The sequence below is a fragment of the Blennius ocellaris genome, assembly GCF_963422515.1.
Source record: "Blennius ocellaris genome assembly, chromosome: 18".
Lineage (NCBI taxonomy): Eukaryota > Metazoa > Chordata > Actinopteri > Blenniiformes > Blenniidae > Blennius > Blennius ocellaris.
This window is the reverse complement of record NC_137667.1, coordinates 18954390-18979162: the sequence shown is the minus strand read 5'-3', so window position 1 is coordinate 18979162 and position 24773 is coordinate 18954390. Positions and strand designations below refer to the sequence as shown.

At 42.9% G+C, this 24773-nt stretch overlaps 1 protein-coding gene across 1 annotated transcript in view; it reads left to right on the top strand.

Annotated features, from left to right (window-relative positions):
• Positions 1-2603: 2603 nt before the first annotated feature.
• The window catches only part of cd109 (CD109 molecule), a gene marked incomplete at both ends in the record, with an annotated part of 88437 nt that continues 66267 nt past the window's right edge, over positions 2604-24773 (top strand). The window contains 25 exons of the mRNA XM_080514438.1: positions 2604-2660; positions 2832-3068; positions 4424-4549; positions 5417-5445; positions 5531-5624; positions 5734-5824; positions 8018-8118; positions 9126-9227; positions 9384-9446; positions 11407-11580; positions 12389-12541; positions 12845-12904; positions 13248-13337; positions 14794-14860; positions 14949-15054; positions 16210-16327; positions 16422-16535; positions 17173-17391; positions 18204-18345; positions 18667-18843; positions 20037-20118; positions 20194-20422; positions 21222-21393; positions 21824-22014; positions 24175-24330. Of these exons, the coding sequence (XP_080370564.1) occupies positions 2604-2660; positions 2832-3068; positions 4424-4549; positions 5417-5445; positions 5531-5624; positions 5734-5824; positions 8018-8118; positions 9126-9227; positions 9384-9446; positions 11407-11580; positions 12389-12541; positions 12845-12904; positions 13248-13337; positions 14794-14860; positions 14949-15054; positions 16210-16327; positions 16422-16535; positions 17173-17391; positions 18204-18345; positions 18667-18843; positions 20037-20118; positions 20194-20422; positions 21222-21393; positions 21824-22014; positions 24175-24330 (3150 nt within the window). The remainder of the gene's footprint in view (positions 2661-2831; positions 3069-4423; positions 4550-5416; positions 5446-5530; positions 5625-5733; positions 5825-8017; positions 8119-9125; positions 9228-9383; positions 9447-11406; positions 11581-12388; positions 12542-12844; positions 12905-13247; positions 13338-14793; positions 14861-14948; positions 15055-16209; positions 16328-16421; positions 16536-17172; positions 17392-18203; positions 18346-18666; positions 18844-20036; positions 20119-20193; positions 20423-21221; positions 21394-21823; positions 22015-24174; positions 24331-24773) is intronic.

Below are 24773 nucleotides of genomic sequence, written 5' to 3'. Positions count from 1 at the left end.
TGCCATCGTTTTCTAATTAAATGTACATTTTTAAATATAATTACATCGTTAAATATACATTTAAAGGTCGTTATGGCACTATTTCACCTGTCCGAACCATTTTATATGGCCCCTGAACTAAAATGTGATTGAAACCACTGATTTGAATACTTCAGGGTTTCCTCTCCTCCTCCTCCTCCTCCTCCTCCTCCTCCTCCTCCTCCTCCTCCTCAGCCTGGACCCTCAGCCCTCCTACCTGCTGCTGGCTCCCAAAGTCCTCCGGCCCAGTGTCCCGACTTCCCTGTCCGTGTCCATCCTGAGTGACTTGCCGGTCACTGTGTCGGCTCACATCGTCCACAACAACCAGACTCTGACCTCCAACTCCACTCTGATCCAAGGAGGTGCAGCTTCTGTTTACCAACAGTCAATTCTTTTACAAGATTTACCCACCGTGGGACAAATAAAAGATTATTGTAGAGTTATGGGATCATAGCTGGTCTTATTTTATCTTATTGCTTTGCATCTTATATCTTAAGTGATCTTGTCTTGTGTTATGTAATGTAATGGTATCTTATCCTATCGTATCCTGTGTTTTATGGTTGAGTCTTCTCATATCTCGTTGTGTCCTGTTGTGCCTTGTCGTGTCCTGTTGTGTCTTGTCGTGTCCTGTTGTGTCTTGTTGTGTCCTGTTGTGTCTTGTCATGTCCTCTTGGGTCTTGTCGTGTCCTGTTGTGCCTTGTCGTGTCCTATTGGGTCTTGTCGTATCCTCTTGTGTCTTGTCGTGTCCTGTTGTGCCTTGTCGTGTCCTATTGGGTCTTGTTGTGTCTTGTTTGGTCTTGTCGTGTCCCGTTGGGTCTTGTCGTGTCCTGTTTGGTCTTGTCGTGTCCCGTTGGGTCTTGTCGTGTCCTGTTTGGTCTTGTCGTGTCCTGTTGGGTCTTGTCGTGTCCTGTTTGGTCTTGTCGTGTCCCGTTGGGTCTTGTCGTGTCCTGTTGGGTCTTGTCGTGTCCCGTTGGGTCTTGTCATGTCCTGTTTGGTCTTGTCGTGTCCTGTTGGGTCTTGTCGTGTCCCGTTGGGTCTTGTCATGTCCTGTTTGGTCTTGTCGTGTCCCGTTGGGTCTTGTCGTGTCCTGTTGGGTCTTGTCGTGTCCCATTGTGTCTTGTCGTGTCTTGTCGTGTCTTGTCGTGTCTTGTCGTGTCCCGTTGTATCTTGTCGTGTCCTGTTGTGTCTTATCGTGTCCTGTTGTGTCTTGTCGTGTCCTGTTGGGTCTTGTCGTATCCTGTTGTGTCTTGTCGTGTCCCATTGTGTCTTGTCGTGTCCTGTTGTGTCTTGTCGTGTCCCATTGTGTCTTGTCGTGTCCTGTTGGGTCTTGTCGTGTCTCGTTGTGCCTTGTCGTGTCCTGTTGTGCCTTGTCGTGTCCTGTTGTGCCTTGTCGTGTCCTGTTGGATCTTGTCGTGTCCTGTTGCGCCTTGTCGTGTCCTGTTGTGTCTTGTTGTGTCCTGTTGTGTCTTGTCGTGTCCTGTTGTGCCTTGTCGTGTCTGTTGTGTCTTGTCGTGTCCTGTTGGGTCTTGTCGTGTCCGGTTGGGCCTTGTCGTGTCCTGTTGTGTCTTGTCGTGTCCCGTTGGGTCTTGTCGTATCCTGTTGTGTCTTGTCGTGTCCCATTGTGTCTTGTCGTGTCCTGTTGGGTCTTGTCGGGTCCTGTTGTGTCTTGTCGTGTCCCATTGTGTCTTGTTGTGTCCTGTTGTGTCTTGTCGTGTCCCATTGTGTCTTGTCGTGTCCCGTTGGGTCTTGTCGTGTCCTGTTGGGTCTTGTCATGTCCTTTTGTGTCTTGTTGTGTCCTGTTGGGTCTTGTCCCGTCATCTCTTGTCCTGTGGTGGCTTGTCGTGTCCTGTGGTGTCTTGTCGTGTCTTGTGTTGTTGTGTCTTTTTGTGTCATATCTCATCTCATCAAAGTGCTCAGAGGTTTTCTTGTGACATCACAATCAACATCACTGTGTTTCTCCTCTGAAGGCTCCACCGGGCTGCTGATTCTTCATCCTGTGAGTACGAAACATAAGAAGATCTCTTCCACTGTCACAAGGAACTTTACTCATGTTCAATAAAAATGCACTGGATCTTCCACTTTACATGAACTCAATAAGACTGAAGTATCAGATCGTATTGGATCATTGATAAATGATAAAAAGTAACTCCAAACCAGCACAAAGAGGCATTTGTGTTTAAACTCAGTAAACAAGCATCATCCGCATATTTGTCAAAGAAAAGAGAGTATGGTTGAGAATTAAAAAGAAAAACTTCAGTGAGTTTGTCTTCAGTGAGAAAGACTCAGTGAAGACGACTCATGTTCTTCCTCTCAGCAGCTACAATCAGTGAGTTTTGCCTTTCTATGTGGAGTTTTCATGTTCTCATGTTCTCCCTGTGGATGTGTAGGATTTTATCCAGGCGTCACCCCACAACTCAAAAACATCCAATTCAACGTCAATTAACCACATTTGAACTCAAGGATTTTGTAAACTCTGTCAGAATAAATGCATTTTAAATGACCATACAGGCATTCCAGCCCCGTTTAGATGATGCCGTAAGTGAAAATGTTGGTTGCTTCCGAAATGTTTTCTCATTTACATGGCGATGTCAGAGGGCAATAACACTGACAATGAAGTAGTTAGCATGTTGGGCCACTCGCGGGTAGCGAAAGTAGATCCAATGGATTCTAGTGGCAGCAACAATAGTGAGACTTTTTCATTTATTTGTTTTTTTTTCTTTTTCTTAAGACATTTTTTGACTGTGTGAGAAACTGTGTTTGAAAATGTGAGAGTTTTGACTCTCTTTTTTTTTTCCTTATCTTATTTGCCTCAGATTGAAATCAATGAGTCTTTATACTGGTCCCCGTTCCACCTGGAGGTTAACGGCGAAAGGGACGGAGTCCAGGTTTTTTCCAACTCCACGGACCTGCGATTGGACCTCAAATTCCTCTCCACCTTCATCCAGACGGACAAAGTGAACTACCTGCCGGGGCAGGAGGTGAAGGTCAGAGCGGTGTCCATTCACCTCGATGGGAGGCCGTTCCTCAGCCCCGTGGACATCGTCATCAGAGTGAGTGGACACGCCTCAGACACACCGATTCAGAGGTGTTAGATAATGAAGACAATACATAACGCTGCACCAAGTCTGAGATCACAATCGGTTAATCCAGTTAAAACCTGCAAGAAAATCACCTCAGCAGCATGTCATTGAATTAATAGGGACTCTGGTCCTGATTTACTGATCCTCATTTTGAAAACGATGTCCGTTTACACACAAATGACATTGAAAATGATGCAGAGCACATGTTGGCCCACTAGTGGGTGCTGTTGGTTGATTTTGTCATGAAAGCGCACACAATATGGTGACTGTCAACTATAGAACTACCAGTTTCCAAAGTCCCAGAAGGACATGGACTGGGAGTCATGGCACCATGGTTTTTGTTCTACATCTACTGAGCATGTGCAGAACAACTCATTGCTATGGCCGTGGTCCACATGTGCAGGAGAAACATTTCAGAAAAGTTGCATTTTTCTCGATGTACACTGAGACGGAGCTGGAACATTTTTGAAAAGTTGCATTTTCTACCATTTCCACAGAGGCGGAATGTTTTCAAAAATTTAGGTTTAGGAGTTATGGCACTTTTACAAAAACTACATTTTCCCCTGTTTCCTGAGCATTTTCAGTAAGTTCCACCTTTGGGGGGCATTTCCCAAAAGTTGCGTTTTCAGAGACTCTGAGTAAATTTTCCATGTAAACCAACAACCAAAAACATGATGAAAGTTTAGCTTTTTCACCTGAAATCATTGTTGTGTGAACTGGGCCCAAGATCGTTTACATTTCGTGGGTGAATCACTGATGATATAGTGACACTGGGCACAAGCAGGAAGGTTGAAATGAAAGTTTCGTGTGATTTATGTTGTATTTTCACGTGAACAATCCGCCGGAAACAGTTTTGCCGGTCAAAGCAAATGGGATTTCGGTGAAAAAAGCAAACACACACACACAGAGAACACATCAAAACGTGTGAAAAAGGACTTTTGTTAATGAGGCAACTTCACGTCTCCATATAAATCACATTGACATGCAAAAAGTTGTTCAGTTAAAGCAGATGGGATTGTGGTGAAAAACATGAGAGAGATACTGGTCCTCAGTGAGCAGCGGGAACATTGAGAATTTCACCCGAAATGCTCTAATTTTGTTAATTAAATCAGAGCTCAGTCCCTGGAGGAGTACATCAACGTTTCATTAGGCTTGTCGGGCTCGTTTCCTCTCGCTGTGGGTTTAATGTGGCGGTCAGAGGAAAGACTGAAAAATGTATGTAGCGTGAGTCTGAACAGCTCCGTCCCACTCATCACTCCAATGTTTCTCCATCAACACGCTGACCGACTTCTTCTCGTGCTTCCTGGAACGTCTCCCTGACCCAGGATCCCAGAGGAAACATGCTCAGGCAGTGGCTGGGTCTGAGCGGCGTCCTCGGGGTCGTCAGCAAACAGTTCCAGCTGTCGGAGAACCCTCCTCTGGGACAATGGACCGTCCTCACTACCGTCAAAGTGAGTCCCACACGTCCTGCCCACTCAAATCTCATTGAAATGACTGAATGTGATAAGAAAAGACTGGCCTGCTAAATTGCTAAAAAAAGGAGAAGATGAGCAAGGTAAAGAAAGATATAATGGTGTCAAACATAAAACCCGCAAGAGCCTCTGCTCCGGCTAAACCACTGAGAACATTTAAAGATTTTAAACAAAACATTGATTTTTTAACTTTTTTTTTTTTAGAGTAGCAACAAAACACTGACAGCAGAGCTCAGATATCGATGCCACTGCTATGAACGCGAACAAACTAGCATTAGCCTCAAAGCCATGCTGTTAGGGAGAGTTTGTAAGAAAATACCCAAAATGCAACAGCCGGAGGAGAAGTTTTTTTTTTTTGACATTTCACTGCATTTTGCACCAGAAGGTTTAGTTAAAATTGGCTTCCTGTTGAGATTGTAGTCTAATAGAGGTGTTTCCGTGATGTATACTCTAAACCACAATAAAGAAAAGTTTAAACTCAAAAGTCGGTTGTAAGAAAGTTCATCTTTCAGGTCATGTACTGACTGAAGGCCACTGTTTATTAACCGTGTGTCTCTCACACAGGGGATTTCCACCGTGAAGCATTTTGTTGTGACTCACTATGGTATGTAGGAGTCCTGAAAAAAAAATGCTTCTCTGTATACAGATAAACCACAGATCTGTTAATTGTTTTGGGTTTTTGGTGTGTGTGTGTGTGTGTGTGTGTGTGTGTGTGTGTGTGTGTGTGTGTGTGTGTGTGTGTGTGTGTGTGTGTGTGTGTGTGTGTGTGTGTGTGTGTGTGTGTGTGTTACAGTGCTGCCAAAGTTTGAGGTGGTGATAAACGCACCGGGTGTCATTTATCACCAGGATCCTCTGCAGGGCTCTGTCACAGCCAAGTGAGACAATCACTGCCTGAACTTCATGTGGTGACGACGGTGTAACTATCAGTAGAGCACAATGGTTGTGTCTTTCCCCCCTCAGGTACACATATGGAAAACCTGTTCAGGGACGCATGAATCTGACATTCATTCATCACTCTTGGGGCATTAATAGAGTTCACACCCTGGACAAAGAGGTAACTGCTTCAAAACTCACGTGTTTTTAAAGCAGGTTGATCCAGTGTTTGTTTTAAACTACTGACACAGATGTTAAAGTTCACTCTTTTTTCTTTTTCTTTTTTTCAGATTGACGGCACTGGAGACTTCACATATACTTTCTCAGATATAGAAATAGAGTCTCTCACCATTGTGGCTAATGTGACTGAATCCCTCACAGGTAGGTCATGTTTTATTTCATGTCTTTGTTGAGTGTCTTTTAGTAAACGATTAAAGTTTACATTATGGAACGTACATAATGTGCATAACTGATCTTCTATTGGAGCACAAGAAACCTTTGGTTGGAGCACTAGAGACCTTTGGTTGGAGCACTAGAAGACCTTTGGTTGGAGCACTAGAAGACCTTTGGTTGGAGCACAAGAAACCTTTGGTTGGAGCACTAGAGACCTTTGGTTGGAGCACTAGAAGACCTTTGGTTGGAGCACTAGAGACCTTTGGTTGGAGCACTAGAGACCTTTGGTTGGAGCACTAGAGGACCTTTGTTTGGAGCACTAGAGGACCTTTGTTTGGAGCACTAGAGACCTTTGGTTGGAGCACTAGAAGACCTTTGTTTAGAGCACTAGAGGACCTTTGTTTGGAGCACTAGAGACCTTTGGTTGGAGCACTAGAGACCTTTGGTTGGAGCACTAGAGACCTTTGGTTGGAGCACTAGAGGACCTTTGTTTGGAGCACTAGAGACCTTTGGTTGGAGCACTAGAGGACCTTTGTTTGGAGCACTAGAGACCTTTGGTTGGAGCACTAGAGACCTTTGGTTGGAGCACTAGAGCACCTTTGTTTGGAGCACTAGAGACCTTTGGTTGGAGCACTAGAGGACCTTTGTTTGGAGCACTAGAGACCTTTGGTTGGAGCACTAGAGACCTTTGGTTGGAGCACTAGAGACCTTTGGTTGGAGCACTAGAAGACCTTTGGTTGGAGCACTAGAGGACCTTTGTTTGGAGCACTAGAAGACCTTTGGTTGGAGCACTAGAAGACCTTTGGTTGGAGCACTAGAAGACCTTTGGTTGGAGCACTAGAAGACCTTTGGTTGGAGCACTAGAGGACCTTTGGTTGGAGCACTAGAAGACCTATGGTTGGAGCACTAGAAGACCTTTGGTTGGAGCACTAGAGACCTTTGGTTGGCGCACTAGAAGACCTTTGGTTGGAGCACTAGAAGACCTTTGGTTGGAGCACTAGAGACCTTTGGTTGGAGCACTAGAGACCTTTGGTTGGAGCACTAGAAGACCTTTGGTTGGAGCACTAGAAGACCTTTGGTTGGAGCACGAGAGACCTTTGGTTGGAGCACTAGAGACCTTTAGTTGGAGCACTAGAAGACCTTTGGTTGGAGCACTAGAAGACCTTTGGTTGGAGCACGAGAGATCTTTGGTTGGAGCACTAGAGACCTTTGGTTGGAGCACTAGAGACCTTTGGTTGGAGCACTAGAAGACCTTTGGTTGGAGCACTAGAGACCTTTGGTTGGAGCACTAGAGGACCTTGGGTTGGAGCACTAGAGACCTTTGGTTGGAGCACTAGAATACCTTTGGTTGGAGCACTAGGGGACCTTTGGTTGGAGCACTAGAGGACCTTTGGTTGGAGCACTAGAAGACCTTTGTTTGGAGCACTAGAGGACCTTTGGTTGGAGCACTAGAGACCTTTGGTTGGAGCACTAGAAGACCTTTGGTTGGAGCACTAGAGGACCTTTGTTTGGAGCACTAGAGGACCTTTGGTTGGAGCACTAGAGACCTTTGGTTGGAGCACTAGAAGACCTTTGGTTGGAGCACTAGAAGACCTTTGTTTGGAGCACTTTTGTTAGAAGCTCGAGTGGAGCTTATGTTGTTTTACTGCCACATTGCATGTTGTAAACCAAGTAATAAGTCATATTTCTCCTCAGTCGGTGCCAGAATATCATCAGATCTGCTTTGTTTGTGCTCATTTTGTTTCAGGTCTCTCTTATAACAGCACAGCGGAGGTGTCCTTGGTCAAAAACAGATACAAAGTTTTCTTTGACTGTTTCCCCAAAACACTGAGGCCCTTGAGTTTCACTGCTCGGGTAAGAAAAGCAAGATTATTTTATAGATTCATCAGAAACACATCATAGTTTTAAGACCATGACGGCAAATTAACTGATCTCAAAGTCCAAATAATGTCAAATTTGTGTTCAGTTTAAAACATGATTTATTTATTGTTTACTGGACACGTTAGCTGCACATATCTAGATATGATGGTCGACCACTGTCGGCCGAGGACCGGCAGAACATGGTCCAGGTGACGGTGACGCAGGAAACGGGTTCCTGGTTTTGGATAAATGACTGGAGCTACAATATGGGGCCTTGGAGGCTGAACGCTTCAGGTTGGTCTGAAATGCCGCCGACCCCAGAAGAGCCCCGCCGTGAAGACATGGAGTTCGCTGTCCCTGCCGACGGAGTCATACCTCTCAACATCGACGTCATGAATCACACTGACGTGCTCATCATTTATGTAAGTGACAACGGAGTGAATGTTTAATGTGGGACACCATGAGAAAAATACCTGCTAATGATACAAATTTACCAGACTAGTAGGACAGATTTTATATTTTATTTTTATGGGTCTTTATATCTAGCCACCATTAAATTTCTTTAAAGTTACATATAAACTGGAAAAAAAGGGATAAATGCTGCTATTTAGTTGAGGTTTTATTAAAAAAAAACAAAAAAAAACAAGCTAATTAATTAAGTATTAAATAAATGAATGTCTATTGTAATGTGACACAAAAGAATCACATTATCATACCACCTTTATAAGTTGGTTAGTTTTATTTCAATAATTGACATTGGAGAAAAAAAAACACAATTCACTACAATACAAAAGTCTGAATGAAAGGGAACAGAAAGAAGAATACATCATGTTCATATATAACTATGATTTCAGCAACCATCGATTAAAATGCATGTTAAGAGCTACTAAGCTTAAATTCATATTTCAATGCACATTTTCTGTAAAATTGTCTCATGGAAAGAAATATAAGTCTTGTTTTGAATCGATAAAATGTTTCTGCAGGAGAAATTGCAGGAAGGATGAAATTATAAACGTGCGTATCGTCTGCATAGACTGAGAACAAAATAACACGTTTCCATTTCGAAGTTGTTTCATTATTGACTCTAATTATCTTTTCCAAATTCACATTTTAAAGCTTTAAAAATATGTGTATATATATTTTAAATTTGGCATGAATTATATATATATATATATATATATATATATATATATATATATATATATATATATATATATATATATATATATATATAATTATTATTATTATTATTTGTTTTGCAAAAATAAGTCTTACCCTTTTTTGCGAGTAAGAAAATTAGTTATTCGGATAAAAAAAACAAATCAATTTATCATTATGTAGGAATAATTCTACAAACTTGTTTTTTTAAGTTGTTTTTTTTGCATTCCATAGTAAATATTAACTGTATGTATGATCGTCTTGTTCTCAGGCTTCTGTTAACGACAGCGACAACTCCCTGCAGCTCTACAGAAGCTACACGTCGCCCAGTAACAGCTACCTGCAGATTCAGAAGCCTTCCAGCTCTCTCCGGGTAAACTTGACAAACCGTCTGATCCGTGTCAGAACTGTAAAAATGCTGCCGCGAACAGCAGCAAATAGATGAAAACAACGTCAGTGTTGTCATCGTACCAAAAAAAACACCAACAATTTGTATTTCTGCATTAAATGTTTATTTCTCTTCCCTCAGGTTGGTTCTCCTTTCGTCCTGCAAGTTGACAGTAACTTCCCAAGGATGGACCTTCACTTTGTGGTAAGAAACATGAATAAACCCTAATTTAACACGGTAGATTATTATGTTATGGATTCTTCTTTGGGTTGAATGCAGGAAAAGTGTTTTTTATTTACCTTGCTGACATGTTTCAACATTCCTCAGAGCGTCTTTAGAGATTCTGTCATCTTTCCTTCTTATACTAAAGGATCTGCGTGTTTCACCAATGTACGTTTTGTTACATGATTTGCACGGGATTTCGAATATTACATTGCATTTGTTCTCCGAGTTTTGTGTGTGGTTTCACTGCTGTACTGATGCTGTGTTTTCTTTTCATCCGTTGTGTGGGTTCTGTTACTCCTCGGATGTATGAGATGGTGATCTTGTTTTTTGCTCTTATCTGGTTTTTCTGCGTGTTTTGTTTCCTCTTCTTTTCTTTATTGTTGACTTGTTGTTTTCCTTTGTTTATGACCCATCCCACATGGAAAGAACCTATATAAACATATATGTTTTAATAAAGGTTTTTAATATATGTGACATGTATAAAATTGGCCGTTTTTCTATGTTATATGTACATATATGCACATATATGTACATATATGTGTACACATATACATGCATACAGGTACCTATATAGGTACATATATGCATGTATATATGTGTGCATATATGCACCTATATGTTCTTCTTGCATAATTGTTTTTTAGTTAGTTCTTAGTTATTGCCTTGATAATGTATGACAGTTGCCAAAGTGAGATATGAGCTATATATATGTGGAAATATAGAAGCAGTACAGGAGACCTATATGGCCTGTATATTCACATATATGCACCTTAATTTTGCCTATATGTGGCATATATATGCATATATGCAGCATATATATGCATATAAACTGCTTATAGGTTTCATAGATGCGCATATATCCTCATATAGGTTCGTTCCATGTGGGATTTGTGGCATAGGGTTAGGATTAGTAGGGTTAGGGTCAGTTCTGGTGTCCAGAGGAGGTTTTACATATGCTGCCGCCCTGTCTGTTGTGAATGTTCATGTCCAGAGAGGAAAAAAAGTTCTGTTAGTTTCCTCTTCATATGTGAATTATATGTTTCCAGCGTCGTCCATGTTGTTCAGATGGTCTGTGGGCTCTTGGGTTTTGTCCACTTTTTATTATTTCCAGGATGTTGTCTACGTAGTTTTTCCAGAAGGTGGGTCTGTGTTGATGGCTTTGGTTTCCAGGTCTTCCGTGAAGAAGTTGCTCATTATTGCAAAGAGTAGATCCCCCATTGCAAAACCTTCTTTTTGTCTGTATACGTGTATATATATGCGCGTGGCTGGCTTTGACAGAATCTGTGAGATCTGTCAGGCCGGTGCCCTGATAAAGACCGACACATCAGAGGATGCTCTGAGGAAAACATGTCAGCAAGGTGAAAAAAACAAAAAACCTTTCCTGTATTCACCTGTTGTTAAAAAAAGAATCCATAACATGTGTATTTAGAACGACAAAATGTTTTCTATTTGTGTAGCTTGTCCTTTAATATGACAGATTCAATCCCACTTTGATATCCAACTCTAAAAAAATGTTTTTATTGCCCTTTGCACAGCAATAAATGTGATAAATTCTTAAATGTACGTTCCAATTGTCCAAAGTGAAATGTGTGGGTGTCACGGATGTGAAGGGTTAACTGATGAACAACCATTATTAGAGAAGTGAAGACGGAAAGAAAACCTTCTAATTCTGCTTTCTTCAATCAAATGAAGTCAGGAATGTAGAAAGTCCATCATCCTGGCCAATCACATGGATGCTTTTTCCAATAACCAAAATAAATAAATACAAATTGGCAGCTTGATTTTGGTCTGTGTGTTTTCTATTATTTAAAAATAACGGAACGTTGGCTGTTGACCCCTTTTGGCAACGTCACATGATGAGAGACATTTGTCATGCCAACATTTGAAGCATCAACATGCTTTATTTAAAACTCATCTCTGTTTTTTGTTGTGCGTGGAGGTGAAGTCCAAAGGTCAGGTGGTTCTGGCCGGGACGAAGTCTGGTGACGTGACTCTGGTCCCAGAAGCTTCCTGGGCTCCTGCCGCCTGCGTCCTCGTCTACTGCGTTACTCCCCACGGAGAAATCATTAACGACGCCATCCAGCTCCCCGTCAAACACGTCTTACAAAACCAGGTGATCGATCACTGTGAGCCGTTTGAATCACTCATTTATGAGACAAAAAACCCCCCCAGGTTTTGTTGTTATTCTGAAAAGTGCAGAATAACATTTGTATAAGTCTTTGTTTTTGCTGGAAATGGAAATATTTTTAGTTAAATCACTATAAACCTTCCAGTAGGGACAATATGAGCCTGTTTGTGAGGGCATACTTTTAAAAGATAAAGTAGGGATTCATCTTCATAAATGGGGTACAAAACGACATAGTTACATATTATGAGATGCCTTTGTAAGCTCATTAAAATGCTTCAGATTTTATTTTTAAATTGTATGTTTTTTTAAAATCGAAGTTAAGTGTATCTAATATAAAAGAAAATATGATGTGGACGTTTCATTCTGAGCATTGTGCGTAAATTCTCACTATTGCTTTTTACATCTTGTTTTGATGCTGAGAAAGGTTCAATATAACCCAGATAGTTCAGCTTTTGTCACCTGATATAAACCTACACATGTTGTAATGTCCCGCAAAGTTATGAGCTATTGCAATAAACCAAATCAGCGTTATGGGAGGTCCTTTTTTAAAGTAGCTACTGAAAGAAACGGAAAGAAAACAATGTTTTTAGCCTGATGAAGCACATACATTTGCATTGAGAATCGCATCTATAACATTCCCAGATGTTATTTACAGGTCAATTATTCACTAGAATGATAACCAGCAGACTTAATGTTCTACTTTGACGAGCCAAATAGAACAACAAACAGCCAGAGGATTGTGCCGCGGTGGTTTTAGAAGCTGCTCCTGCCTCAGCAGCCTGTCGTTGTCAAGGTTTCTCTGAACTGGAGCCGCCCGGTGTTGAGCCCGGCTGACGACGTCACGCTGAGGGTCACGGTGGCTGAACCCTTCGCCCTGGTCGGGATTCTGGTGGTCGACAAAGCAGCACGTCTGGGAGGATCGTCCAACGACATCACGGAAGAGAGGGTAAGAAGAAGCACTGACTCGACACTCGTGTGCGTGAGGCGTTTCGCAATCTTGTGCCTTTCCACCAAAACATGGAGCCACAAAACAAACGCGTCTCTCAAAGTTTCATATGTAGTTTTGATGCATGAACATAAACTTTTTTTTTTCTTTCTTTTGGTTTTTTCTTCTTTCTTTTCCTCAAAACTTGAGCAGAATTTGGTCTTTTACCTTATTTACCCCTTTAAAAAAACGATTTTTCGTTATGGTATGCAAATGAAATGATAAAAGAACACAAACGTTTCTTGACATTCCATGTGGCTCCAGAGCCGCAGGGTGCAGCACGTGAAGCAGCTGGCGGTGACTCTCCCTGACCTGGGTTCTACTGTCGGCCCCTCCCTCACTCCTTCTCTGCTTTGTGCAGAGGATTATCGTTCACATGACATGCTTTGTCATTGACCACAGTCCAGCCGCCGAACACAACGAGCGAACCCAACTCCCCAGAGTCTGCTCTACTTTACCAACTTTCAATAGCAGCAGCTTCCCAGCTATATGATCCCCTCCAGGAACGCCCGTGAAACCCAGTCCCCCCCCTCGTATGGTAGAACCACGACTTTTCTTGGAATCTCATCTCGGTTGAACCGGTTTGAGACGATGCTTGCTTGTCTATTGTTTGCGAGTCTTTCTGTGGGCCGTAACCTCAGAGGCTCTGCTGGCGTTGCTTCCACAGGTGCTGAAAGAGATGGAGGAGTTCAACCAGTCTCCGTCTGACGAGTACCAGGGGATGGTGGGAATGGGGGATCCAAACTCAGTCTTCAAGGTAGACCCCGGCCCTGAGAGATCCCTCTCACCGTTTGTTGGTGCTTTCTTTTAAAATCATTATTATTAATTGATGGCACTTGGCAGACCACATACCTTTGCCAATGCCACATTTGTAACCATGGAAACCAATGGATTACAAGGTTATTTGATACTACACACCACCACTTCCATTGTTGTCATGGTTGTTTGATTCATTTCACGTTGTCACAGTTTGACACTGATGTACACACATTTGACAGTTTTCAAGTGAAAACCGAGAAAAAGTTTTGCATTCACATATCAACCTTTTGAAAACGATGCCCATTTACAGAAGTGGCAGAAATGCTGAAAATGAAAGCACACACACATGCAGCAGAGAACAATCTGCTGTAAACATTATCAATGGAAGCACACAGACATTCTTATGGACAGAGGACGAGTTGGGTTGTTGTTACGGTGTCTCTCAGTAGCAGCGTTTCAGAAAAGTTGTGTTTTCGACAGTTTGAGACGGAATTCACTTTGTTTGCTCTTTTCAAGATGTTTTTGTTTTAAGTGGTTCCGAGCACCGTTGTTGTACAAACAAACACCCACAAAGCAACAAAAAGTCACAAGTGTATTTGGTGGGAAAAAATATCCAACAAACCCATCATTCATTCAGTTAAAACTGTTAAAATGTCATGACTTAGTAGATTATAGTATTGTATAAATTATTTTTGAAGCTCATGAACAAACTTTACCACTCAATGTTCTGAACAGATTTTTTAAAAGATAAATTAATTATAACTTAAAAGGAAGATAGATCTTTATAAAAAGAAGATGAATGGAGTGCTGCATTTCTGTAAAAGGGGTCCATAGATTGGGGATTAAAAGAATCACATTCACACACAAGGTTGAACAAAGTAATTAAAACCAGAATATTATTTAAATACAGAGAAATTAAGACATTTTATGCTATTATATTGTTGTCATGATAGAAATAGTCTGATAAGAGTGAGAGTGGCTTTCGAGGCCTCGTAGACTTTATAGTTTGTCGTGTTTGTTGTTGTTGTTGTTGTGTGTTATCGTGAATTGATTGTCTGAAGTAAACCTTTCAAATCAAATCTAAATTGTTTGCTACAAAGGGGCAGATTACATGAGCTCATTCTTCCTTCTGTTCCCTTCCATTATTGATACTGGAAACTTTTGTATTGTATTTCTGATTGTTTTTTTCAATCAGTGTAAAACTGACTGACTGACTAAACTTTTCCATTTTCACTTGAAAACTTTTTTTATGTTCAGAGGGCCTTAAGTCGGAAACTTTTTATCACGACATTTCATGAAGAACAAATGACTTTGCCAGTCTTACTGCTAAATATTCTTAAATATTTGAAGAGTTCATCCGAAATATATAAATCTCTGTGCATCATGTGAGTGCAGACTACACAGATCTAAATATTTTCAGTAAAAGGTGTTTTTAAAATTTTTTTTATGCTCAGACATGTGATCTTGTGGCGTTGACTGATGCCAAGTTACCTCCGATCAAACATCTGCAGGATGACTTTCGTAAGTATCCGAGCCAAAGCGCACTACATTCGGCGTAATGATGACAATCCTATGCTAACGTAAGCGACGTTCTCTGTGTTAAACACAGCAGAGGAGATTATGTTTCAGTTGGACCAGGTGGATGAGCAGCAGCCAGAGCCACACCTGCGCTGGAACTTTCCGGAGACCTGGGTTTGGATGGACGTGGAGACTGGGTGAAGATTTCACTTTACTTTGGACTGACGAACCACACACCTGCTCTCTGGTTCACTCTCTATTGTCAACACAAGAGCTGGCTGCTCACACACACACACACACACACACACACACACACACACACACACACACACACACACACACACACACACACACACACACACACACACACACACACACAGTACTAGAGAGAGAGAGCGAGAGAGAGAGACATTAAGAAATCTTCTCTTTTATTGATGATTTTCTGTAGGAAATGAAGTGAATACAGTTTAGGGCTCATTGTTAGTTTGTTGGAATAAACACATTTCAACACTATTACAGTTTATTCATATATTTTATATTAAAAAAAAACATTCCTCCTACTTCCCCCGGGGGGAGGATGAACCCCAGCGCCCTCTATTGACCAGCCGCCACTGGTTGGTGGGTTGGTTGGTTGGTTGGTTGACTAATTGGTTGAATGATAGACTGGTTGGTTGGTTGGGTGGTTGACTGGGTGGTTGGTTGGTTGACTAATTGGTTGAATGATAGACTGGTTGGTATTTTGGTTGACTGGTTGGTTGAATGATAGACTGGTTGGTATTTTGGTTGACTGGTTGGTTGAATGATAGACTGGTTGGTTGCTTGGTTGGTTGACTGGTTGGTTGAATGATAGACTGGTTGAATGACAGACTGGTTGGTTGGTTGGTTGGTTGACTGGTTGGTTGAATGATAGACTGGTTGGTTGGTTGACTGGTTGGTTGAATGATAGACTGGTTGAATGATAGACTGGTTGGTTGGTTGGTTGGTTGGTTGGTTGGTTGATTGAATGATAGATTGGTTGGTTGCTTGGTTGGTTGACTGGTTGGTTGAATGATAGACTTGGTTGGTTGGTTGACTGCTTGGTTCAATGATAGATTGGTTGGTTGCTTGGTTGGTTGACTGCTTGGTTGAATGATAGACTGGTTGAATGATAGACTGGTTGGTTGGTTGGTTGGTTGGTTGGTTGGTTGGTTGGTTGACTGGTTGGTTGAATGATAGACTTGGTTGGTTGGTTGACTGCTTGGTTAAATGATAGATTGGTTGGTTCTCTGGTTGACTCGGTTGCTTGTGTGAAGAAGAGGTATTTTGGTTCTTCCTGTTGAACCTCCACTCTCCCTGCTCATTTGTTTTGGCAGCGATTCGAGCACAGCTGAAGTGTCTCTGACCGTCCCGGACAGCATCACCAGCTGGGTCGCCTCAGCCTTCGTCGTGTCCCGGACACTGGGTCTGGGGGTCGTGGAGCAGCCGGCAGTGGTGAAAGCCTGAATCACCCATCTCTGATTTGAAGCTGGTCATTGCAGCTTTGTTTGCTGACTGCGTCACACATGACTCATTGTTTCCCCTGCAGCTCACAGTTTTCCAGGACTTCTTCCTGTCCGTGAACCTCCCGGCCTGCGTCGTCCGAGGAGAGGAGCTGGTTCTGGAGATTGTTCTGTATAACTACCTCCAAGAGGACCTGGTGGTCAGTCTGCCTCGCATGCAAAATCTTTGCATTCATAAATCTTGATTTTGAAGTTTCTCATGATTTTGTATCAATGTATTTAATGCATGACAAACATAAAAAAAACAAAAACATGGAAAAGATGAAACGGGACTAAAGAGGGAGCCTTGAGCCACACATTCAGCCTCCATGGCTGTTTGTAGGCACAACAGATGAACTTGGTGTCGCAGGACAAAACCAGCATCATCAGAAAACTGATTGGCTCAAGCCCCGGTGACCTTGAATTGAAAGATTAATAAATAGGCTTAATTTCATAAAGCCTCACATGACTTTAACTGTTAGATTGAGTTATTTCAGTACGAGAGAGACGGTCGAGTCTCCTGACACGTTAGTAGTGGCGATTTAGGCCACGGGGAATACAACCTAAGATGAAACAGCAGTTTTCTCATGAAAGGAGGTACATATGGTGTTGCGTTACAGGTGAGCTGAATGAGTTTCACAGGTTTGTTGAAGGTGTCTTGTTACTTGGGGACACAATCGCAGTTTTCTTCAACCTTTAAACCCCTCAGTTTCATGAAAGACCCTCTCCCGCTGTCAACGCCCTCCCTCATTGTGCTCCGGTGAACGTGATCCTGTCATTTGTCTTTGTCGCCGTCAGGTCACCGTAGTCGTGGCGTGGAGCGACACCTTCGAGTTCGTCTTCCCAGACTACGAGGACCTCGCCTTGCCCGGCGTCCGGCGGGTGTTCGTGGAGGCCGAGGGCGGGGCGACCGTCCTGGTCCCCGTCAGGCCGCTGGTCCTCGGAGAGATGCCCGTCTCGGTGAAGGCCACGTCGTCTGCGACGTCGGATCACGTCCGCAGGACGGTGCTCGTCAAGGTGACGTCAGAAAACGCACAGAGAGAAACCCACTGAAGGACAATCTCACTGCTTTCGACTGCAACAAGTCCGTCTTTGAAGACTTTGCTGGAAACAATTTCACGGTTTTGATGACTGAACGAGTTAAATCAGTTGTAATGCCCCAGAGCGGCCGTCTCTCTCTGTCCTGCTGACCGGTGCGAGTCAGAAATAGTAAGTAGTTATTACTGATTAATTCCCCTTAAATGGTCAAACTAATCATGCCAAATAGCTGACCAGTAGAACATTTCTCAACTAGTCAGGTCTGAGCTTGTCGTAGTCGATTATAACAGTCCCAGCTCTTAGAAAACTCGAGTTGGGATGTACCCTATTTCCATGTCAGAGCGTTTTTCAGTGCATTTTCAGTGGCTCCAAGCACCGTCATTAATAATAATAAAGTAATAAAGTAATGACGGGCTCAGACGCTTGTCTTTTCCTGGAAATAGTGAATATATGATTGGTCATTACTGTCTTGGATTTCCTTCATCGGGGATGTTGTAATAACTGGGTATACTCGTGTAAGGTTCCGTGAGCAGAAGCAGGTTTTTAATCAAAACCAAGGCCGCTTTTGAAGTCTGACATTCAGCATCTTGCTCAACCAAACATTGTTGTCATTGAGCTGAAGCAGTCAGGTGGTGTTTATCAGAGCCGCTGCTGGAGCTTCAAGAAAACAAACAAATTCCTTCAATGTGACGGAGCAACACTCATCTTGATGAACAGCTCGGACTTTCCCAGAAGTCTTACTCACCGGCTTTGTTTGTTTGCTTTTTTTCCCTTTCTCATGTCGCTGTCAGGCCGAAGGGCTTGAGCAGTCGTTCTCCGCCTCGCTGCTACTCGAACTCTCTTCATCCGAGACGAGCCTTTCCAGAGACGTCCACTTCTCCTTCCCCCCGGGTGTCGTGGAGGGCAGCGAGAGAGTTTATGTCACGGCCGTCGGTATGAGAAACATTGAGATCACATGAGCTCAAACATGGGAGAGTAACTCCTCCCGAACGATAAGATTTACCGACAGTAAACGCAGCCCGCACTGCTGAGGTGACACAGTCAACACTTATTGTTGATTTAATGCCACTTGTTTAATACGCATGCTGTTAGATCTTTCTGTGTAATGAAGCCCAACGTGCAGCAAACAGTGTTGAGACAGCGGAAATCCTCTAACGAGATGAAGAAAGGGTACAACCTGCTTTAAGAAATGTAATGTACTCCTGTATCACACACAGAGACAAACTGATGCAGTAAACTCACATGTTCATTAAGGTGACATCCTGGGCCCGTCCATCAGTGGTCTGGACGCCCTGATCCAGCTGCCGTACGGCTGCGGGGAGCAGAACATGATCAACTTCGCCCCAAACGTCTACGTCCTCCAGTACCTGAGCGCCACCGGCCAGGACAACCCGGACATCAAGCAGCGAGCAGAGGGATTCATGCTCAAAGGTGCTTTCATCACACGTCACGCATACAACAATCGTGTGTATTCTTGGGAAGATAGGAAGTCTAAAGCCACAAATACGCTCAAAAAGGCTGTGCAGCAAACAGTAATACCACTGATGACCTGTGGGGGCAGTGTTGTACCATAAAGCTCATGTAACACAAATGACAATCTCTTCGAGAAAAGACAAACGTCTCCACGACATTATGACTCCTGGGCAAGAAGCTATAAAATAACATTCGTCATTACCATTGAGTTTCTGTATCACTGGTGTCAAACTTAGTTTAGTTCAGAGGCCACATTTCATCTTAAGTGAGCCGGACCGGTAAAATAGTGACAAAATAACCTTAAATGTATATTTTTATTTGCTGTGGCACACTGTACGTGACGAAAAGGTCTCTGTTTTCACAAAAACAAAACAATTAATGCCACAAATGACTACAATGTTCACAAAAAGACAATTTTGATGAAACCTTCTGATGCAAAATACAGTGAAATGTAAAAAAAACAAAACAAAACACAATCCAATGCAAAAAAGAAAAAAAAAATTTAGGGGGGGGGTTTGGTGGCCTGATTGGAGCCTCGTATTGTCTGGTTTTGGCTCATGGGCCTTATGTTTGACATCCCTGTTCTATATGACGCTGCCCTAAATGGCTCTGCCCTCTACTGTATTGCGTAACGACTACGCTGACGTAAAGGAAGTATAGGACGATGAAAGGCAGAGATGCATGTAGCAACAACATGTTTGATGGGAGTGATTTTAGGCTTTAATTTCTTTTTCGGGGTTTTTTTAAAGCGCATTTTGGGATTATTTTTATTTTTCACAACCCATTCTCATCTGGAGCGGGCTGGACCGGTAAAATAGTGCAATAATAGCATTTTTTCTTTATTGTGGTGCAGAGTACACATTACGGAAATGTCAGTATTTTAGCAAAACCAAGGAATGCTGATGGAAAATAAATACAATGACAAAATATTTCCATACACATGATACCTCAGCTTATGTTGGGACTTGTAAGAAATTTGCACAAAAAGACGTCAATGTTTTCTTTGAAATTTTCACCATGTTCTTGATGGTTTGTCTGGATTGGAGCCTCTTTCTTGAAAAGAAAAGTTACCCAGTCTGGTCATTGGCTTCACGGAGGGTTAATCTCCTGTATTGACTCCCTCGTCCATCCTGTGCCAACCTTCCCACCAGGATATGAACGGGAGCTTTCCTATCAGAGGTCGGACGGCTCCTTCAGTGCTTTCGGAGAGCGCGACTCCTCCGGGAGCACCTGGTAGGTTACAAACCAAACACGCTTCAGGAATTCACTGCTTCGTCTTATAAACACGTGTGTGTGTGTGTGTTTCAGGCTCTCCGCCTTCGTGCTGAGGTGTTTCCTGCAGGCGCGGCCCTTCATCAGCATCGACGACCACGTGACGCAAAGCACGGCCTCCTGGATCGGGGCACAGCAGGGGGCCGACGGGAGGTTCCAGGAGCCCGGCAGGGTCATCCACAGCGAGCTGCAGGGAGGCCTGGACGGGCCCGTCTCGCTCACCGCCTACATCCTCATCGCTCTGTTAGAAGACGCAGACATCCGGGTGAGAGACGGCGACAGACAGTCAGGCCGTGTTTACACAATGTCTTCAAGTGAAAATGAAAAACCTGGGTAGACGTTTCCACGGCAACGTTGTTCAGGGCCACTGAACCTTTTTTTTTAAAACGACTCCCAAGGGGAACTTTTTGAAGCTTTTTTTCTGTGGAGACGTACTACATGGAAATGGGGGGTGGGGGGTGGGGGGGTGGGTGCAACTTTTTGAAAGCACTCTACCTCTGTCTCCATGGAAATTGAGATACTGCACATGTCAACCACCTGCTGCAGTGAATAATTCTTCTGCACATGCTCAGTTGATGGACAATCAGAACAATGTTTCCTCCAGAGTGTCGTGACTCCCAGTCTAGATTCTCCTGGACTGGGTAGTTTTATTTTGACAGTCACTGAAATAACAATCCAACTTGGTCGTCTGTCCACTGGAATGCCTGTGTTCTCCCGTTGTTAATGTTTATAATGTATTGTTCCCTGCTAGTTGTGTCTAGTTTCATTACAAAAAACAAACAACGGCACATGCTCGTGGCCTAACATGCAAACTACAGAATTCTCAGGGTTTTTGCCATTTCTATGTAAACAAACGTCATTTTCAAAAAGTTGTTTCAAAAACAGAAACACGAAGACAATGACTTTTCACTTGAAAGGATTTCCCAACATTTCAATTTTAGTCACAAAATGTAAAATCAATATAATCTCTCTCCGTTTTTTGTCATCCTGAACGTGGTCGTTATCCTGCTGCACTATGCTGAGCTCTCGTCTAACTCTCTGCTGCCCTGCTCTTTCTCTGCCAGGCTCAGTTTTCGGGCCAAGTCTCTGCGGCCCTCACGTTTCTGGAGGCCCGCCTCGCTCTGGGCGTCCCCTCTAACTACAGCCTGGGCCTGGTGGCCTACGCTCTGGCTCAGGCAGGAAGCCCCAGCGCCATGATTGCATTCGGTAATCTGATTGAACGAGCTGAGATGACAGGTAAGATGACAATTGATATTCTCACCCGTTATTTCCATGTTAACCTCTGAATCTGAACTTTATTCTCAATATTTTGTCTTTGTGAAAACACATTGTTTTTGTTTCTGAAAAGTTTTGAAAACACCGTCCATTTATACGGCAAAGGCAGAAACACTGACAACTATGTAGTTTGCATGACATGCCAGTAGTCTGTGCTGTTATTCACACAAACAATGCGCATGTGTAGAAGAACTATTTACTACAGCTGTGGTTCGCCGTGGAAACCGAAATATTATTTTTCTGTTTTCACTTGAAAACTCTTCAAAACAGGGGCCTTAATTTGACAAATCTCACCTTTTTTTTTTATTTCGATGTTGTTGTTACTGTATATACAGTCACCTTACAGTCAATATATTTAACTTCATGCCTCCCCGTTCTGACTTCCTCTCAGACGGCGTCCCGATGTGGCCGTCGCCGGACGCCAGCCTATCGGCGTCATGGCAACCTCGCTCTGCAGAGATCGAACTGGCGTCCTACGTGCTGCTGACGCAGCATCAACTGGGCTACGTGGCCGAAGGCCTGGGCCTCATGAAGTGGCTCAGCCGGCAGCGGAACCACAGGGGAGGATTTGGAAGCACTCAGGTCAGGACCTCACACGTCTTAACTGATTCGGATATTTGTGCCACAAATTTGCAACCATTTTTGACTTTTTAAAAAAAAAATGTAATTCAATCATAAAAATGTGCAAATGTTTCAGGAGAATCTTTACTGGGAGTCGTGACCTTATTGTTCGTCTACTGAGCATGTGCAGAAGAATTGCTTTACTAAGGCTCCAGTACAAATGCACAGTAAGCGTAACCCACCGTCTACACGGGGATGGAACCCGAGCGTTTTCAAAAAGTTGTGTTTTCAGTGGCTCCCAGCACTGTTGTCGTGCAAACAGACGCCAAAACTGCAACAAAAGTTTTTTTGTTTTTAAATTTTCACTGCATGTTCAAGATGTTGCGTTAACGGGTCCTTCCTTACTCCTCCAGACAGGACAATAGATTTCTTACTTTAAGCCTAATTAGCCTATTTCCTGTAATAGATGTTTGCTAACTTTTATAAAAGGCTCAAACTCACCTTATACTAGGTCAAATTAACCTTACGCTTGAATAACTGAAACTATGGGGAGCATTTCTGGGTGGCGATTCAGAGTGCAGTAAGTTATAAAGTTCCTCAGCTAATTGAAATCTGCTTTCTTTCATTTAACGATGATGCTCATGTCATTCCCTGTGACCAAAACAATGCAGCGCGAGTGAAGGGTTCAGAGTTAGCGTGACGCGCAGCAATGCATCAGACGCACGGAGACACTTTACAGAGAGGATCACAAGAAGAGGAACAAAGACGTAAGAAACATTTCAAAACCCGGATCGGTGTCTCACTAGACTGTGGTTGCATGTCACATCAGAGGAAGACTGTGGCCGTCTGAGTATGCAGTGACTAACGGGGGCTTTTTACCCCCATGAGCCCCATGAACAGATGGTGAACAGGAGGAACATGTCAGTACTTTTCAGGCTTTGGCCTGAAAAGTACGACAACACGAGGACCGACAAGCGTGCTGGCGTGCAGCTGGAAACGGGAAATGAGTGACAAACGTATCAAAGCATCAGCAGCAGAATATTTGGGATGACTTAATGTCAAATCTACAAATTTCAGCTGCTTTTTTTTTTTTTTTTTTACAACCCTTGAACACCTGAGATTTCTTTCATGTCCCTGCATTAGTGCAGTCGTCCAGCCCTGCTGAGAGACGGCAGCGTGGACGGCCATGGCTTCTCGTCCTGCTGTGCCCCTCTCTGCCCTTTAGTCCTCCTATTTTCATCCGTCTTTCTCTTTCGTTTAATCCAGTGGTGGAGTATACATGATGCAATTGTCTATATTTTCACAAAATCAAATAATTGTTACTGAAAAATGAGTACAATCCTTACATAAACCCAATTTTAATGAAACATTCTTGTGTAAAATACAGTAAAATGTCCAGAAAACACATAATGGTGACATGAAACGAGGTTTGGGAAACAAGATCGCTGAAACATGCAACCAAACCCAGTAATCAAAACCATAGAATCTGGCATCATGCCTTCAGAAGTACGGTCAGATAATCAGCTTATTCACTTTTTATCCATTCAATGCTTTTTATTTCTTTTCTCATGGACTTTGTCAGAGAAGAGCGATTCGTGCCAGAAATGCTTTGATTCATTACAACTCAAAGGTTTACCGGAAAAAAAGTTATAACATAAAGATATTATCATTAGTAGGATTTCCAAACAGCTGTGTTTTCCCAACATGTTCCCAAGAAGTGGGAGCATTTAAAAAAAAAAGTTATGTTCTCAGTGGCTCTGAGTATAAACGGACACGCAAACCAACAAAACAAGAAAAAAAACACGTTTTTCATTTCTCACATGAAAACTGTTGTGTAAACGGGGCTCGAGACGCTGGTGGGAGCCGGTTGGTCTGAGGTGCTTCCTAAATCTACTGATATACATTTACAGCAGGTCCACAAGCCTCCATATCTGCATTCAGCCCATCTTGATCTATACATTTATTGAATTTCAGAGTTGTTAATGGAATTCCACCCTGTAGTTCTCCCCTTGAATCGTCCCAGACATATATCGCCAGTTCCTGCATCGTTAATGACTCCAGCAAGTTATTTTCTCAGTAGAATCTTTCGAGAATTTCTTCAACAATTAAAACATAAAAGAATTATAAAGTCTGACCCTGTTCATGCCAGATGACCCACAAAATCTGGTTTTGTCCTCTCAGGACACGGTCATGGCTCTGCAAGCTCTGTCCACCTTTGCGGTCCTGGGAGGGTCCGGAGACTTGGACCTGACCATCGGGGTGACGGACGGAGCTTCAACCCAAGTGGCTTCCTTCCACATCCGCCAGGAGAACTACCTGCTTCATCAGAGGCAGCAGGTACAGGAAGTAATGATGCTCAGGAGAGGCGGATGAGACAGGAACATTACTTTTCGAGGAAACAAAAATCAAATGAAGGCAGAAAAAAGTAGGAAAGTCAATCGTATGAATGACCTTTACAGAGAGTAATGAGCTACCTCTAAATCTGAAGATCTTTAGCTGAAATTTCACGCGTATCATCAGAATGGCAAAATGAATACATTCGGTGGTTACCATCATCAACATTAGTAACTTTATTTTGTTGTCTATATTTTTGGAAAACTGACTTTGACCCTCCCACAGGTCCGTACGATTTCCCCTTATAATTTCGAGCGAGTGTCTTTCTGTCTATCAGAAACCAGACGTGGAGTCGGCGTGGACAGACTCAACTCATTAGCATTTAAAGATACAGACACAGAAACAGCCTGTTCTCAGTGGAGCTCACTAGAGGAACTTTTAGACTA